We start from the raw sequence: 17,971 nt of genomic DNA, 5'->3' as shown, positions 1-17,971 counted from the left end.
ACAAACCTATATAACCAAAGACTTCTGCATGCACCGAAACTAATGGAGAGGGCAGCTACTTCTGTAATGTGTTTGAGAAAACAGAACGAACCATTACAGGAACATCCTCTCTGTCTTGCACAGCAGAAACCGGGCAGGATAAATTGTCCCTGCAATTGTAATTAATCCTATGGGAAACATTAGGGGGGTGCTGTAGTTCAATTATCACACTTAATTTAGCCCTGGGAATCTAATTTGGGAAATCTATTTACAGATATGTAAAGACTCCCACTCTCTCTCTCTACGTATGGAGGGTATCCACCACTTCCAATGAGAAAATGACATTGAAAGCATGAAAACATAACCAACACTTAAGATGTTATTTTATTTCAAATCCATTTTATTTACTCTCATTTAATCAGTTAATAATTAACCTACACTTCCATGACGGGATCACATATAAATGTAGCTATAAACACATAAATAGCAGTTACAGATTGCACCATTCGTTCAAAGTCAACTCAGGTTTTGGTCTCACGCAAAGTTCAGCTAGGACTGGATGTTAAATCTTTGTCAGTTAATATTTACACACCAGCAATCTCGATTTCTTTCTCTAATGGCTCTCTTCTTCATTCTCTCTCTGTTCTTCTGTCTAGCAAAACACTTACACATATATGTGAAAATGGAGAATGTATATTAGTTTACTTGCAATTTTTGTTGTAAACTGTGCCTGAAGGATTGCTTGTTAAATCAGCTCGCAGAGGGTAAGAATTTATTTTCCTCATTATCATATTTTTCTTAGTAAGGAATTCAAAAATGTGGCTTCATTTCAAAAGAGCAACACAAACTGTTAAAGAGGTATATTTTGTGTACATTCTACTCTAATGTCATGTTGTCAGAATTTAGACTGGTATGCCTTTGCCATTTTCAGTGGTATGTTTTTCATTTTTAGTAATTGCATACTAAATTGGCATAGCATTCCTACCTTAATTGGATGACAGAAATGTATGGCTTCATAATATTGGTTCTAATATCTAATAAAGGAAGCACTGAATTAGTGTTCATGCATAATTTAATTTACATCTCGATGCTTTTTTATTTTATTGTTTTGCATTGTAATTGCTCCATGTTTTGCTTTCATATCCAGGAAGGCTGGTGGAAGAAACAAAATCTGTGTTTTCCAAGGACAGAAAAATACAGGACCAATGGCAATGGAAAGGGGTACAAGGATGACGAAAAGAGATTTAAAACTCCAAACTCAACAATATGCAAGAATTCATTTAATGAAAGACACTAGCTTCACAAACAAAAATGCAGCTCTTTGATTTAAAAAAAATTAAAACAAAAATCAATGATTACAACATTTGCTAGTGGTACAAAATAATAACTATGTACATGCTTCAAATGTCATTTTACAGCCCTATCTAAGAGGTCTCCGCCTATAATTAAAGTTGAATCCATTATTCTTTCTCTAAGTAAAATAGGGACTTTGCCCTTTCAGATACAGTACACTAATGAAAAATTGTCTTGTGCACATTTATTGCACTGTATTTATAGCCCAAATCCGTCTATCTAATCTATTGTTATGCTATTCATGATTTGGCACACAACAGATTAATTGGAAGACTTCACCCTGAAAATAAATATTGGCCAAAATACAGGGTCAGGCGTAATTATGCCTTCTGGTGCTAAAGAGTTACAGTGCTGTGAAAAAGTTGGCCCCCTTCCTGATTGCCTCTATTGTTGTGTATTGTTCATGCTAAATTGTTTTAGATCTTTAAACGAGATATAACATAAAACAAAGCAACCTGAGTAAACAAAAAAACAGTTTTCAAATATATATATATATATATATATATATATACTGTATATATATTATCGAAGCAAAAAAGTTATCCAACACCTATATCACCCATGTGAAAAACATAATAGTTGGTTGTGCCACCTTTAGCAGCAGTAACTGCAACCAAACGCTTCCGATAACTGGAGATCAGTCTTTCACAACGCTGTGGTGGGATTTTGACCCACTCTTCTTTGCAGAACTGTTTTAGTTCAGCCACATTGGAGGGTTTTCGAGCATGAACTGCCCATTTAAGGTCCTGCCACAGCATCTCAATCAGGTTCAAGTCAGGACTTTGACTAGGCCACTCCAAAACTTTAATTTAGCTTCTTTTGAGCCATTCAGAGGTGGACTTACTCCTATGCTTTGTGTCATTGTCTCACTGCATAATCTAGTTGTGATTGAGCTTGAACTCATGGACTGATGACCGGACGTTCTCCTTTAGGATTTTCTGGTAGAGAGCAGAACTCGCCTGTTGCCCTGAAGCAGCAAAGCATCCCCACAACATCACACTACCACCACCATGCTTGACCGTAGGTATGATGTTCTTTTAGTGGAATTCTGTGTTTGATTTACACCAGATGTAACAGGACTCCTGTCTTCCAAACAGTTCCACTTTCGACTCATCAGTCCACAGAACATTCTCCCAAAAGGTTTGAGGATCATCAAGGTGTGTTTTGGCACAATCCAGAAGAGCCTTAATGTTCTTCTGGGTTAGCAGTGGTTTTCGCCTCGCCACTCTTCCACGGATGCCATTTTTGGCCAGTGTCTTTCTGTTAGTGGAGTCATGAACAGTGACCTTTATTGATGCGAGAGAGGCCTGCAGTTCCTTGGATGTTGCCCTTGGCTTTTCTGTTACTTCCTGGATGAGTCGTCGCTGTGCTCTTGTGGGAATTTTGGAAGGTCGGCCACTTCTGGGAAGGTTCACTACTGTGCCAACTTTTCTCCATTTGAAGATAATGGCTCTCACTGTGGTTCTTTGGTTCACTGTGGAGTCCCAGATCCTTTGAAATAACTTTGTAACTCTTCCCAGACTGATGTATTTCAATCACCTTTTCCTTATCATTTCTGGAATTTCTTTCAACCTTGGCATAGTGTGCTACTGGGTGAGACTTTTTAGCCAACTTCATGCTGCTGAAAAAGTTCTATTTAAGTGCTGATTAGATTGAACAGGTCTGACAGTAATCAGGTCTGGGTGTGTCAGCTGAACCCCATTATGAGTGCAGTTTCATAGATTAGGGGATTTAATACTTTTTCACACAGGCTCAGTTGGTATTGGATAACCTTTTTGCTTTAATAAATAACATTATCATTTAAAAACTGTATTTTATGTTTACTCAGATTGCCTTTGGTTGTGAAACACTTTAGTATGAAAAATCCACTGTAGATCATTGTGTGTTTTAATAGAAATAAAATGAACACATGTTATGAACCTTAAATAAACCACATTATAGTAGGTGTCTTTACTATGTTTATAAGCATTTGATACACTGTTCTTATTATGTGCACGTGTTGTTGCTTTTTACTTACATTTAAAGTATCTGCATTTAATTAAATCTGTAGTTACACTGTTAAATTTACCCCTAATCCTAAAGCTAACCCTACCCTCACCCTATACCTATTCATACCTCAACCATTACCCTAAACCCTAACCCTACTCCTAATACTAATCCTACCCATACTTGAATCTAAGTCACAGCTAACGTGACTCTTGTGAGAATTTTGCAGAACAACATGTAGGTACACAATAAGTACATTGTATTATGTGTATTTAATTGTGAGTACATAGTAGTTAAAGGCACCTAATATAAAGTGGAAAGAAAACTCTACTGAAATGAAATCACTCTAATTATTTCTTACATTTTACCTAGTGATGGATATCCCATCTGATAATGTGTATGCTTATGCATTATCAAAAACCCTCACAAAGGTTGCTTCTCCTTTGACTGTGGGTCTGTATTCAGAATGCCACAACAGGATCAACATGGTGCTCAAGAACATTGAGGGTAAGCTCACTCCTTCATACTCTTTACACCAGTTTCTCTACACTGCAGAAAAAAAAAAAGAAAAAAAAAGAAATTGTCTTACTGAGTGTTTTGTCGTAGTTTCTGGTAAACATACTGAAACACCCTTAAAACAGGTACAAATTACTTGAAAAGCAGAATGGCATTATGCATTAAGTCTTGTTTTAAGAGAAATCTAACAGAATTTGGTGTGGTTTTGTTTAAAAAAAGAAAAAGAAAAAATACTTGCCAATGGGGTAAGAAAAATAAACTTGTTTTCACTTTCAATCAAGTTTTTTTAATTTTTTTTATTACCCCACTGGCATTGGAATGCAATGGAAGTCATTTAGCTTCTCAAGTAAATTTATTAGATATGTTTACTGGAAAACAAGACAAAAATATTTAGTAACAAAATGACTAACTGAGACTCTCAGTCCCTAACATTCTGCCTAACATATCCTTTTGTGAGAAAAAAAAGTCTTATGGGTGAGTAAATGATGATTTAAGATCATGAGAAACATAAATTGAGGCAAGTATGTCCAAACTTTTGACTGGTAGTGTAAATCGTGATGTAACTTCCTGAATTCTGAATTCCTCTCTATCTCTCATCTTTCAGTTCATATGAATCTCGAGGCAAAAAGAAGAGAACAGAAGAACACAAAGGGACAAAAGCCACGCTCAATTAAACCCTCCATTTCTGACCTGCTATCTCTGATCTTGCGTCTCCTCTTCTATCGACCTGTGTGGACGGATCAGAACCAGAACAGGAAGAACATTCGTTACCTGTTTGTGAGGTTCAGCGCCTGGCATTTTGCCGGCAGTGACTTCCTCTGGGCTGGATTGGTGATGCAGCTGTGCAAGGCTCTTCAGAAGAGCTTTGGTAAGCTCCAGCTGGGCCTTTTCCGGATTGCACAGCACAACGAAGAGAAGGATGCAGAAAAGAAGAAGATTGAGGACACTTTTAAGGACTGGAGGTCCAAGAAGGTGTGCTGCATCCCAGTTTGGGCTCTAATAATAATGGGATTCATTGGAACACTCCTTATTCTGATCCCTCTTATTATATATGGATTCCCTAAACTGAAGGACATAACAGAAGTAGAGAATGGGTATGAGGAGTCACATGGCTACGGTGTGCTAGAAGGTTTTGCCATCGCTATCCTTGGTGTCCCTGCAGCTGGAGCATTAAGATTCACATTCTTGCTGTTGAAGAACCTCATCTTCAACCAGGACCTCAAAATCAGACAAGGGCTGGACAACCAGAAGGTGAGTCAGCAGCTGGGACTCATGCATGAAGTTCGGAAGGAGATGAGACTCCTGTGCTGCTTTATTCACTTCATGGAGATCTTTGAGAGGAGGAAGATCCGGGTGGTGTTGGAGATAACCAACTTGGACCGCTGTACACCAAAGAAAATCGTCGGTGTCTTGGATGCCATCAACATACTGTTATCTGATGAAGAGAGTCCCTTTATTTCTCTGCTTGCTGTGGATCCAGAAGTGCTTGTTAGACAGTTGGACCAGGCAGAGGACTGTTTAAGCAAAACAGACTCTTATGACTTTCTAGACCGTATCATCACACTGCCCTTCACCGTTCCTCCACTGTGCGATGCATCCAAGTGCAGGGTCTTCAAGAACATTGTCCGTGGTCAGTCTGAGATCCCTGAAGAATTCCCTCTTGAGGACACTGGAGCATTAGGCCCGCCCAGTACATTGCTCTCTGTAGAAGATGAGTATTCTGTAAAGTACAGTAAGGCTGAAAAAGAACAAGCCGCCCCTTTGATTGCAAAAAAAGGAAAAAACTACACTTTCACAACAGTCAAACTCAGTCAAGAAGAAGTGGATACGTTAATTGAGTCTGCATTTTACTGCATCCTCTCAAGAGACAAAAGCAACCTACAGACATACTTATCTGGTGATACCATGTCCATGAGACGAGTGATTAACTCCATTCGAGTAACTATTATTATCATGGAGACTCTGAAATTGGAACCTCCACCTCCTGAGAAGATCGCTGCCTGGGTGGTTTTGGTCGACTGCTGGCCTTGCAGACTAAGCTGGATCCTTCAATGTGTGGAGGATGACCAACAGAGAGCCGAGATAGATGAACATGATGGAACCTTCTGTGCTGCTGATCATACCGAAACACTGTGGGATGTGTTCAGACGCAATAGTCTTGAGCTCTGCATGTTCGGAAATGAGGTGGAGAACTTTTTGGAAAGAGATGGGGACCCTGAGCTGTTTGAAATTTTCCTTAGGAAAGATTTCAAGTTCACTGTAGGGGAGTTGGAACGATTTAAGCTTTGTACGGTGAACTTAAACTACTGCATCAAGAATGAGCTGGCTAGGATCCGTGGGAGCCGCAGATTAAAAAGAGCAAGGAGAAACGCTTTCAACTCCCTCTCAGCACGAACTGTAATGAACATGAAAACAGAAGATATTTGTCAAGAGGTTTGTCTTCTTTCTGAATTGCTATTAGAGAAAAATGTAATATAGCTGCACTTTAGATGTATATTGCAATAAAAATGATTGTGGTCTCTGCAAATGAACAGAATGAATCTATCTGTCTATCTATCTATCTATCTATCTATCTATCTATCTATCTGTCTGTCTGTCTGTCTATCTATCAGTTTGTCTGTCTGTCTTTCTATTTATCTGTCTGTCTGTCTGTCTATCTATCAGTTTGTCTGTCTGTCTTTCTATTTATCTGTCTGTCTATCTATCAGTTTGTCTGTCTGTCTTTCTATTTATCTGTCTGTCTGTCTATCAGTTTGTCTGTCTGTCTTTCTATTTATCTGTCTGTCTATCTATCAGTTTGTCTGTCTGTCTGTCTATCTATCTACTTATCAACTTATCTGTCTGTCTGTCTGTCTATCATTTTGTCTGTCTGTCTGTCTGTCTGTCTGTCTGTCTATCTATCTACTTATCAACTTATTTATCTGTCTGTCTGTCTATCTATCAGTTTGTCTGTCTGTCTTTCTATTTATCTGTCTGTCTGTCTGTCTATCATTTTGTCTGTCTGTCTTTCTATTTATCTGTCTGTCTGCCTGTCTGTCTGTCTATCTATCTACTTATCAACTTATTTATCTGTCTGTCTGTCTTTCTATTTATCTGTCTGTCTGTCTATCTATCAACTTATTTATCTGTCTGTCTGTCTATCTATCATTTTGTCTGTCTGTCTTTCTATTTATCTGTCTGTCTGTCTGTCTGTCTATCTATCTACTTATCAACTTATTTATCTGTCTGTCTGTCTATCTATCAGTTTGCCTGTCTGTCTTTCTATTTATCTGTCTGTCTGTCTGACTGTCTGTATATCTACTTATCAACTTATTTATCTGTCTGTCTGTCTATCTATCAGTTTGTCTGTCTGTCTTTCTATTTATCTGTCTGTCTGTCTATCTATCATTTTGTCTGTCTGTCTTTCTATTTATCTGTCTGTCTGTCTGTCTGTCTATCTATCTACTTATCAACTTATTTATCTGTCTGTCTGTCTATCTATCAGTTTGCCTGTCTGTCTTTCTATTTATCTGTCTGTCTGTCTGACTGTCTGTATATCTACTTATCAACTTATTTATCTGTCTGTCTGTCTTTCTATTTATCTGTCTGTCTGTCTATCTGTCTATCATTTTGTCTGTCTGTCTTTCTATCTATCTACTTATCAACTTATTTATCTGTCTGTTTGTCTGATCGTCCATCCATCCATCTGTCTGTATACTTATCAACTTTCCTATTTATCTGTCTGTCTGATCATCTGTCCATCTCTCTGTCTGCAATATATACATATATATATATATATATATATATATCTTACTTGGTATATTTGTATTGCTTTCCAGAAAAATATAAAATAAAGACAGACAGACATAGAGACGGATGGACAAACAGACAGATAGATAGATAATGTATTATGTGTGCGTGTGTGGGTGTGGGTATGTGTGTGTGTGTGGGGGAGGGGGGGGAGGAGGTTTACGAGGACATTTTTTTAGGTTACAAACTGGTAAATACTAAATATTTTTTTCTTTTTTTAATTTTTTTTTTAAATGTGAAAATGCAGAAAGTTTTTTGTGAGGGGTAGGGTTAGGGTTAGGGGACAGAATCTATAGTTTGTACAGTATAAAAATCATTATGTCTATGGAGAGTCCTCATAAGGATAGCCACACCAACATGTGTGTGTGTGTGTATGTGTTACATATTTGTCCATGTGACAATACAGTTATTTAGTTTTATTTACTTGACAAAGCCAGTTTTTACCTGCTTTTGGTGTTTGACAAGTATTCATTTTGGACTTTGCATGCACTTTTTCATGTTATATGTTACATATAAATATGCATTTTCTTCTTCCCTTTCAGCTATCACGACTAAGCTTCCCAGAGAAATATACCCAAACAGTAAGGGAAAATTTCCTAGATGGTCGGACAATCCTCCTCAGTGACCCCAAAGACCTCAGACAGGTCCTGCAAATGACTCTGGGTGAATGGATGACTTTTAAAATTCATTTCCTGGGGGTCATGCCTCATAGTCAACCAAATGTGGCAGAATCTCGTCTGAAAGCCACACACTCTGGAGTGCTCGTATGCCCGTCTGACCATGGCCAGTAAGCAGTATAACTGACCTTGAGATTTGCATCAGTGCATTTTTCTCCAGGCAATAAACTGTGCATGCCATCAATGGACTATGAATGTGTCAGGAAACAATGCTGCATCAATTCAAAAATATAATTCACTTTTGGGAAGGCATGCACTATGTACACCAACCAATCAGACTATTCAGGGAATAATGACACCTGAAAATACAAGAGCTTTGATATACAGAAGACACATTTTATTTTTTATGTCTTATTTATATTGGGAACAATAAGGTTTTAATTCTGTAATTAATAAAACAATTTTAAATAAAACTTTACTGAATGACTCTCATCTCTGCGTGAGTAAAAAAAAAAAAGGGGGGGGGGGTTTCTTTAAAGTGTACATTTCAAATAACGTTACATAAAAAATGTGCTCAATTAATTCTGATATTTATGTATTTATTCCATCCATTGACTAATTCTCATCTTTATGGTGGAACCATATCAATAATACATCTATAGCAGTGTAAAAAAAACAAAAAAACATGTCCATTTCAAGAGTTTTACATCCATTGACACCTTTGCTTACAAGACAATCATCCTCCATGAAAACATTTGGCTAGTCAGCACTTGTCACTCATCCAGGTGTAGTGATAACATCATTCATCAGGTTAATACTGTCAGACCATCAATCAGATATGTGAAAGAAATATAACACAAGACTTTGCAATTCTTCATAATGCCAAAGGTTTAATCCCAACCCCAAGGGGGGCCTGCATCATGAAAACCTCCTTGTCATTCCATTCTCACCTATGATTCCATCATAGGCTTCGGATATATTGCACGTGTTAAACCCCAATATGCTTCATTATACTACATTAGTTACATTAAACTATGATATTGATATTTTAGATCTCCTAACCCAACCCCCTTCCTAAACCTAACCAATTATATACATTATAAAATAAGTATTGAACTAATACGTCCACCCCTACGCCTAAAGCTAACCAATAATATAAAAACAATATAACCAACCCACAACATAAAAGATACAAGCAGATTCAAGTACAGTCACAATCATTAATTCCAAAAAAGCACTATAAAAACGAATTATGCTGCATTCAGTATCCATATCAGTATCCATCCGCAAGCTCCAGAGAGAAAATACAGGTTTTAATTGCTGAAAATCTTTCTTTCCATTAATGCAGTCGTATCTCATTCAAAAATATACATCCATACATTAGAAATAGGGCCCTATGAAATATTATTTATTTTCCTTAATTCCATGTTTTAAAGTTTAATTACATTTAATCAACAAAAAAAAAAAAAAAAAAAAAAAACTGTCTAATTAAAATGAATTCACAATTATTTTTCTACATATCATTACATAGTCTTTTATCAAATAAAGTGCTTCTATACAGATCCTCACAGCACATCCAAAACACAACATTGGAGTTATTTATTGATTTATTGTCAGATACAGTGTTGCACAGCAGAGCATCACAGTTTTAATGTAAGTACAACAGCATTCTTGCTTTTTAATATAATGTAATTATAATTGTATTATTTATTTATACATTACATTCATTACATTTTACTACACAGTAGTAGTATATTTCTGTCGCAAATTACGATATCACTTTATTTTACAGTGTCCTTGTTATACATGTTACATGTATTGACTATAGTTATAACAATAAATTATGCATAATTACAAGCAGCTAACCTTAAACCTATAGTAAGTACGTGTTGTTAAGTGATATTACTCAATACCTCCTTGTATAATTACACTGTAACAAGGACACTGTATAATCAAATGTAACCCGAATTCTTTTATTTCACACGTCTAGTTAAATTGAGCTTTTATTTTGGCGGAAAGAAGCAAGTAAGAGCGAGTATGTTTGGGTACGTTTTTTATTTGTGTTTTTTGTCGACAGCTTCACACCTCTGGATAAGCAGATTGCTATATGGCTTAAAAGCAAAAAGCTGATTACCATTTTTAAATGCTGGCTTTGGTAAAGGGTGATGTTTTGGTGATGCAGGAAAAAAGTTACTGTAATGATATTTTGTTAAGAGAGTGTGTCGCACTGAAAATAAAACAGCACAGTACATTTTGAAAAGTACCTTTTCAAGAGATTATTTTACAAGGTTCAAGCCAAATTGCCAATACATGAAAAATATTCATGATCCATTTAAGAAACGCCCACCTCAAACACAGCTGCATCGTATCAAGTGCTATAAAGCATTTCCACAAAACATCTGTAAAACTACACAAGAACGTGGTGGTACATTCAAACAATTTAAGATGGTCCCTTGACCTCGATTTAAAGAAATTGCCAAAATCAAATCATTTGGTTCAACCACACGTTACGTTGCATGTAACTCTCAGACATTCTCATGAAATTGTCAGGTGGCTCCAGAGTTTCCTGTTCAATTATATCACTGTGAGAGTCTTCTGTGCCAAAACTTTGGCACTGCTCACAATCTATACTTTGACACTTTAGTTTTTCTTTCTATAAAACTTTAATATAGGACTGAATGACAGCGTGCAGATGTTTTTTTAATCGTACTGCCTGTCACTGAGTTTTACTTTATGCTCTGTGAGAATGAGGCTTCTGAGAAAGCAGAGAAAATATCTCCCATGCAGCTCAACTGAGACCTCCCACAGATAGATGGTAACATTAAAAGTTTGAATTTAAGTTATTCTAATAGTCAAATACGTTCCACTGAGCAAGCAACAAGAAACATTTTTCCAAAACTAGCATGCATTTGATGCGTCTATTTGTGTATACAAAAACATGATTGATAAATCCTGGAACGGTTTCAAAACTTCCTCATCTAATGAGATGACGTGATGCAACTAAACAGTAGCCTGCTTCGTGCATGTTTGCCTTTATTGAATGTTCTTGTCCTGAAGTACAGTGAAGACAAACCAATCGAAAAAGAGATGTGAGTCAACATGTGCCGGACTGAAATATGACTCTGAAATTGTGAACATTAAAGTGGGAGTTCATATGAAATCAATAGCATGCAGACAAAGTAAGGGAATTTAATGGGCCAGGAAAGGGGGATTATTTTTACCCCTCTCATTCGGAATCAATGCAGGAAAATGTCCTTGGTGCAAGCAGAGGAAATAGCTTCATGGAACATTGCAATGTGATTGGAAATAAAGCTGTATTAATGGATTCTTTACATGGAAAATGAAAACAACAACTTCTGCTGATAGTGCACAGGATAATAATGCAATGAAAAGCCTTACAATACAATAATGAATCATGCAACATTTCTTTTTAAGCTGTTGTCCTGTTCAACAGTGCACATTGTAGTAATGACTGTACCAAGTCAAGGTTTGGCTGGTTAGCATGGCACAGTTAACCCTGCTGCTAGATGCTGTAACTACACAAAGCATCTTTCTCCATTGACGGCCTTTCAAAAGTACGCCTGTATTCTGACAAAACAATCTTTTTACAAGCAATATATCAATCAAAAATATTTCAATAACTTATAGGTAATATTTTGCGATTAACAGATCATTTTTTAGTTGGCTCTTAAAAGCATTAAATGCAGGGGCGGGTTTACAATTTCTGAGGCCCCAAGCACCCGACCAACCCGGGGCCCCACTTCAAAAATGTTACTTAAAAATTACATAAAATCTTAATTTTAAATTCATCTTATCAGCCGTTGTAGCCAAGTACATGTGGCATGTAATGCATGTTTTCCAGTTTTTTCGACATTACAGTGATAAAATATATATATATATATATATATATATATATATATATATATATATATATATATATATATATATATATATATACTGTATATATATATATTTACCTACATATATTTTTACAAAACACTTTATGAACAGGGTGTGCAAAACCTACTTCACTCACTAACATTTTGGAATTCGGTTGTTATTTATTATTATTATTATAACCTAATAATTATTAATTGTTGTCCAGTTTTTCATTATAATACAGGATGATACAGTATTATTATTTTTACTTTGATGATTTGTTGTATACAATATTAGTCTTATTTACTTTCACCTGGAGCTTATTTTCTGACGCTGCAGTGTATTGTTCACCATGTTGCAAAATGCTGTAATTAATGAAAGCATCGTAGTCAACATTCATAACAGTAATCAGCCACATTAGAGCAGAAGGAAAAAAAACCTTGCCGTTTATCAAGCGCTGAAACTCTGCTTGGTGCAGAATAATCTGGAATAATGTTAAACATTGTAACAGTCACCTCTTTGCAATCGTTAAATCATTGTGACACCTGCGCTAAAAACAGTCTAGATGCAGCGCAATGAATGAAACAGAACGCAGGTGTCTCGACGTGTGTTTTTGAGACCTGAAGTTATTTTTAACTTGACACAGTGTCTAAAAAGGTGCCGGTCTTGTGTGAGACACTGAAGAAACAGTGAGATGCGGTGCAGCAGTCAAGGATGTTCGTCCAGTGTGTTTACATAGAAAAACAACAGAAAATCAGAGCAGACCCACGCAAAAACGGCCCCTAACTAATGGGCGAAACAAGTTATTAATCTTTAGTTATCGGGTAAATTACAAACCCGAACCCGGCCTACCTCTAACGTGAACCACTCTAAGAGCGCTGACAACAGCGTATTCACGCGTGTACCCAGAACGACATGTCACCCCTCAAGAGGTTTTTGCAGAGCTTTCCTACCTGGGCGGGGGCCCCCCAACGTCCAGGGCCCCATGCAATTGTGTGGTTTGCATGGTGGTTAAAACCGCTAGTGATTAAATGGAATTATTGGAATGTGTAAGAATATAAATGTGCAAAAAAATCCTGTTCCCACCAGTGAAATGTTTGGGGATGTGTGTGTTCTTATGGTGCCGTCAGCCAAACAGTGTTGTCTGGACGTCATTTTTTCTGTGGCTCCAGAGTGACTAGTCACATCCTAGATGATTAACTTAAAAATGTCCATGACCAGAACTCAGAATTCAAATGGGGAGTAAGGATGCCACGGTGTGAGTTGTTGGCAGTACAATTACTATCTGAGAAAAAACTGCATTTAACCATTTTTGCAGTAGCATACTAAGGCCAAAAAAAAAAAAAAAAAAAAGACGTGTACATTTTTGGAACTACACCACTTCATGTTGCCTGAAAACATGTGCTTTGATCCTGAAGGAAACTGCTGCATCACATATTCTTTTGCATAATTCTCCATTGTGGATGTTGCATTCTGTGAATGAAAACCTTTTTAACAACTATGTATAATTAGTAATTATTATATGTAGTAATTAGTATAATTACTACATATACATGCATGGTTAATCCAGATACAATGAAATATATAGTCTTAACTAAATTATTGTTAGATATGATGCATTAATGCAGATTTGATGCAGCCAGGTTTTGACTGAGAAGCAGATCTGTAATTAAAATTATACTTAACTGTGAATTAACTGTATGCATATTACCATTTCTCTGCTGATAAATCCTCCAGACCAGGTTTCTTTTGCAAGATCTGACAACATGGCAACTGGTATTTCACCCACCCTTAGCTCAGTAATGTCATTTTAAAAAGAATGTAATTAACTATATTTTTATTTTGTTCTAACCGGTAACAATTTGGAAAGGAAGCTGCGGAACTTTTGCTCAGAACGAACTGAAATGGAAAACATTTCGTTTTCAGTCCCTGATCATAACTGAACAAGTTATGGTACATACAGACACTACATACAGAAATACACAACAGATAAATATTATTGCATTTAATCAAGTGCGTCTCATCCTTATGGGCAGGTAGGGCAGAGCCACACCTAAATATTCATCCCCTTGAAAACATATATTCATACTATAAACTGCTAATAATATAATTTGTTAACCTAAAATGTGTTCAAAATGCTTACATATTTACTTAAAAGCAGGCCTAGTATAAGTTTTTATTTTTTTAAGTCGATATGTAGCTGAAACTTCCATTACACAGTGTTTGATACAGATATACAAGCATGTGGGGCAGAGAGTCTGCTGCCCTCCCAAACTCCACAGCGCCCCTCAGTTTTTCCAATGGAAATATGTGGTCAAAAATGGTACTGCAAAGAGCCCTCACTGAGACACATTTGGACCAAAAATAATCTGCCCTTAAACATAGTGCCAAACCAAAGTTAACTTTAGTATTAGTGCACGCCAGCAGTGTGACAGATCGCGAACATAGCGAGCGCTATCGATGAACGTGTGTGTAACAGCATGTCATTTCCACTGCAAGACAAATTGGCCAGTGGCCATCAAACAACTTGACAAGCCATACAGGAAAGGGGGATGTACACAATAGTGTAGGTGTATGTGATTTGAAACATTTCTACTGCAAACCCATTTACTACTTGAAACGTACTGTGATTTGAAACATTACTATTATTAATATTATTATTATTACTATTATTTTTAAGAATTTTGTTGTTGGCATTGTAACAGTATAAGGACAGGCAAGAAGGAGGCGGGAACTGGCTGAACAGTCAACATAAAGGTTTAATGACTGGCGCCTCTGGCACCCTTTTATCTCGCTCTCCCGCCAATCAGCTGATTCAGTGCCGGCCGTGCACCCTCGCGGCCTGGCCATGCCCTCCTCCTCGTCATACTCCTCCCCCGCCCGATTCAAGCCGGGGCGCCACCGGTCTGACTAACTCCACCACCCCCCCAATCTATGGAGGGGAGATGCTGCCCTTCCGGCCGTTCTGTCAGCCGGTGGTCCACCCCGCCTCCTGTGAACCTGGGGGAAGAGACGAGGGGAGGGTTGAGGAGAGGGAAAGGGTGAGCGGAGACACAGGAGAGAGAGAGAGGAGAGAGAGAGAGAGAGAAGCTGTCGCCCGGTCCTCAACCGTTCCTCCGCCATCTGGCGGACGCCAGCTCACTACTCCCCTGGTGGATGGTAGTGACCCCTCCGTCCCCAGGCAGATGGCCACTGCTACTCCTCTAGCGGATGGCAGCAGCGAGGACTCCACGACAGCGCATTCCTCCTCCCTCCAGGGTTTCAGCACCACTGTAACAGTATGAGGACGGGCAAGGAGGAGGCGAGAACCGGCTGAACAGTCAACATAAAGGTTTAATGGTAAAAATGAACTTAAAACAACATAAACAAACACAGATACACATGCAGTGCAGCCACATGCATTTCTCTCTCACTCAAACTGGCGTTTCTGGCTCCCTCTCGCTCTCCCATCACAGGCATGTAGATAGATCTGTGGATGTGTGTAGATAGTTATTTCAGAGAGTTATTCATGTATTCGCTTTGGCGCCACCCTCAGGTATAAGCACTTTATTTTACGCTTTCTCTGATTCAAAGCATTGTTTACTGCCCTTTCATTCAACATTATACGTCCATTCAAATTGAATCACGCCTGCTACTACAAATGGCCAAAGTAAGCATTTTTTTATTATTTTTCTCCCCTTTTTCTCTCCAATTTGGAATGCCCAATGTGCTCTAAGTCCTCGTGGTGGCGTAGTGACTCGCCTCAATCCGAATGGCGGAGGACGAATCTCAGTTGCCTCCGCGTCTGAGACCGTCAATCCACGCATCTTATCACGTGGCTTGTTGAGCACATTACCGTGGAGACATAGCACGTGTGGAGGCTTCATGCTATTCTCTGCGGAATCAACGCACAACTCACCACGCGCCCCACCGAGAGCGATAACCACATTATTGCGACCACGAGGAGGTTACCCTATGTGACTCTACCCTCCCTAGCAACCGGGTCAATTTGGTTGCTTAGGAGACCTGGCTGGAGTCACTCAGCATGCCCTGGATTCAAACTCGTGACTCCAGGGGTGATAGTCAGCTTCTTTACTCGCTGAGCTACCCAGGCCCCAAGGTAAGCATGCTTACCAAAATGAGTAAGCCAATCAGAAGCTCCTTCCTTCAGTCACGCTATCTGATAGGCTAGATTTTAGTTTTGCATCAACATGTTCAAGTTCACGTAACTAATGAGTTATTAAGCATTAAAATGGATATCGACGACCTACAAGGATTTGGCAAAGTTAATTTCAATTAAAAATCGAGAAAGAGAGGCTATCGAAACTTTGTTTGTTTGATTTTTACAACAAAGTGATGGAGATGTTCATTCACAAGGAGAGACGCATGGATTTTGTGTTCAAGTAAAGTAAATATATTTATATAAAAAAAATCTGTTTTATTGATACTAGTTCATAGATACTAGGCCTGGTTAATCTGAGGCTATGAAGTGACAATCTGAAAATTATGTCCTTCTTGTGTTGTCTGTTTTATAGATCTAATGTTAAGGAGCAGTGTCTGTTTATATTATAATATAATGTTTATGTTGAAATATTAAGGAATGTAGACTGCCGTGTTTACGTTACATTTGCCTTGTGCATTCAGGTTAAGATTGTTGTCTTTGGTGGCAGGATTAGTTAATTGCTGCTGTACATTCCAGTGTTTCTGAGAGTGACGTGTGAGGACTATGATGCTGAAACTATTAACCGTCAATCTTTTCTTTTTCTTTTTGCTGTATGTCAAAACAAGCTCTTCTGGCACTATGGTTCATTGTATGATTTAATGAACATAAACATGCTTGGCTCAATATATGACAATCTTTCATTTGTATGATATGAGCTATATTACTGTCCTGAATTTGAAACAATTTGGTCACGAAATTCGATCGCCACTGTGACAGTTATTTCCATTGACTGTTGGGTTTTAAGGCAACAATTTACATCTATAACATTTCCACGACATGATTACACTCACCCATATATTGCACTTTGGGCATAATATTCAATATTATATATTACATTAATATTTACATATTTAATATTTTTCTACACGTAAATACAAAATTTCCCCGACAGTAAAACACCATCTTGCTCTGCAGCTCTTGCAAGAGTAGTGAGTTACAAAAGTAAGAGTCGAGCACATAAAAGAACAGCTTGATTAAAAAAAAAAAAAAGAAAAGAAGGCTTGTTTTGATTTCATTATTCAATCTTTATGGCCTTTCACATGGCGACAGACCCCATTTAGTTGTAGCGGTATATTTTAAAGCTATACAGAGATGGTGTGTTTTAGTGAAATGAGTTGGGCTTCCCCCATGTCATCTGATTTGATGGGGATTCTGGATTCTGTATACACCACTTGGTGAAAAGCCTATAAATAAACGTAATTGCTTTTGAAGGCGGACGTCGAAAAACACACTGATAGAGAAAAGGGAGACAGGCAAGCTTTGCTCAGGCTCCGATTACATCATGTCTCCTGTGGTGAAGGCTGTAGGCTAAGAGTAAAACTAATGAGGAAGTATTTCCTTGGCATTTACAATTTCTCTCCGAAGGCCAAGGTCGACAAACGCAGAGGCAGAGCTAACGGAGACATCGCTCTCAGAACAAACCAAGCTAAACCAGGAGATGAACATTAGACCGGCTGAGCAGAGAAAGCCATTCAACATAATCACAGCGGTAGCTCATATGAGGTTTTTAAAGTGTAAATGGATTTTGCAATGCAGGAAATCCCAACATGAAACATACCATAAAGTGCACTGACCGTAGATGAATGGCCTAATTCACACTAGTGTGAAATTACAGATTCAATTTCTCTCTATCTGAAATGTAATTAAACAT

General features: G+C 37.9%; 2 protein-coding genes across 2 annotated transcripts in view; one reads left to right on the top strand and one right to left on the bottom strand.

Moving 5' to 3' along the window:
- LOC127425923 (uncharacterized) overlaps positions 1 to 17,971 on the bottom strand; it is a 393,067-nt gene that overhangs the window by 34,426 nt on the left and 340,670 nt on the right. The gene's annotated exons all lie outside the window — the stretch shown is intronic.
- nkpd1 (NTPase, KAP family P-loop domain containing 1) lies at positions 1,185 to 8,414 on the top strand. The gene is made up of 4 exons (XM_051672207.1): positions 1,185 to 1,200; positions 3,691 to 3,825; positions 4,439 to 6,267; positions 8,166 to 8,414. Exons 1-4 carry the CDS (start codon positions 1,185 to 1,187, stop codon positions 8,412 to 8,414), a joined length of 2,229 nt encoding a protein of 742 aa, XP_051528167.1.

The sequence above is a fragment of the Myxocyprinus asiaticus genome, chromosome 35 (assembly GCF_019703515.2).
Source record: "Myxocyprinus asiaticus isolate MX2 ecotype Aquarium Trade chromosome 35, UBuf_Myxa_2, whole genome shotgun sequence".
Lineage (NCBI taxonomy): Eukaryota > Metazoa > Chordata > Actinopteri > Cypriniformes > Catostomidae > Myxocyprinus > Myxocyprinus asiaticus.
Note: the sequence above shows the minus strand (reverse complement) of the source record. Positions and strands in the feature narration are given on the sequence as shown.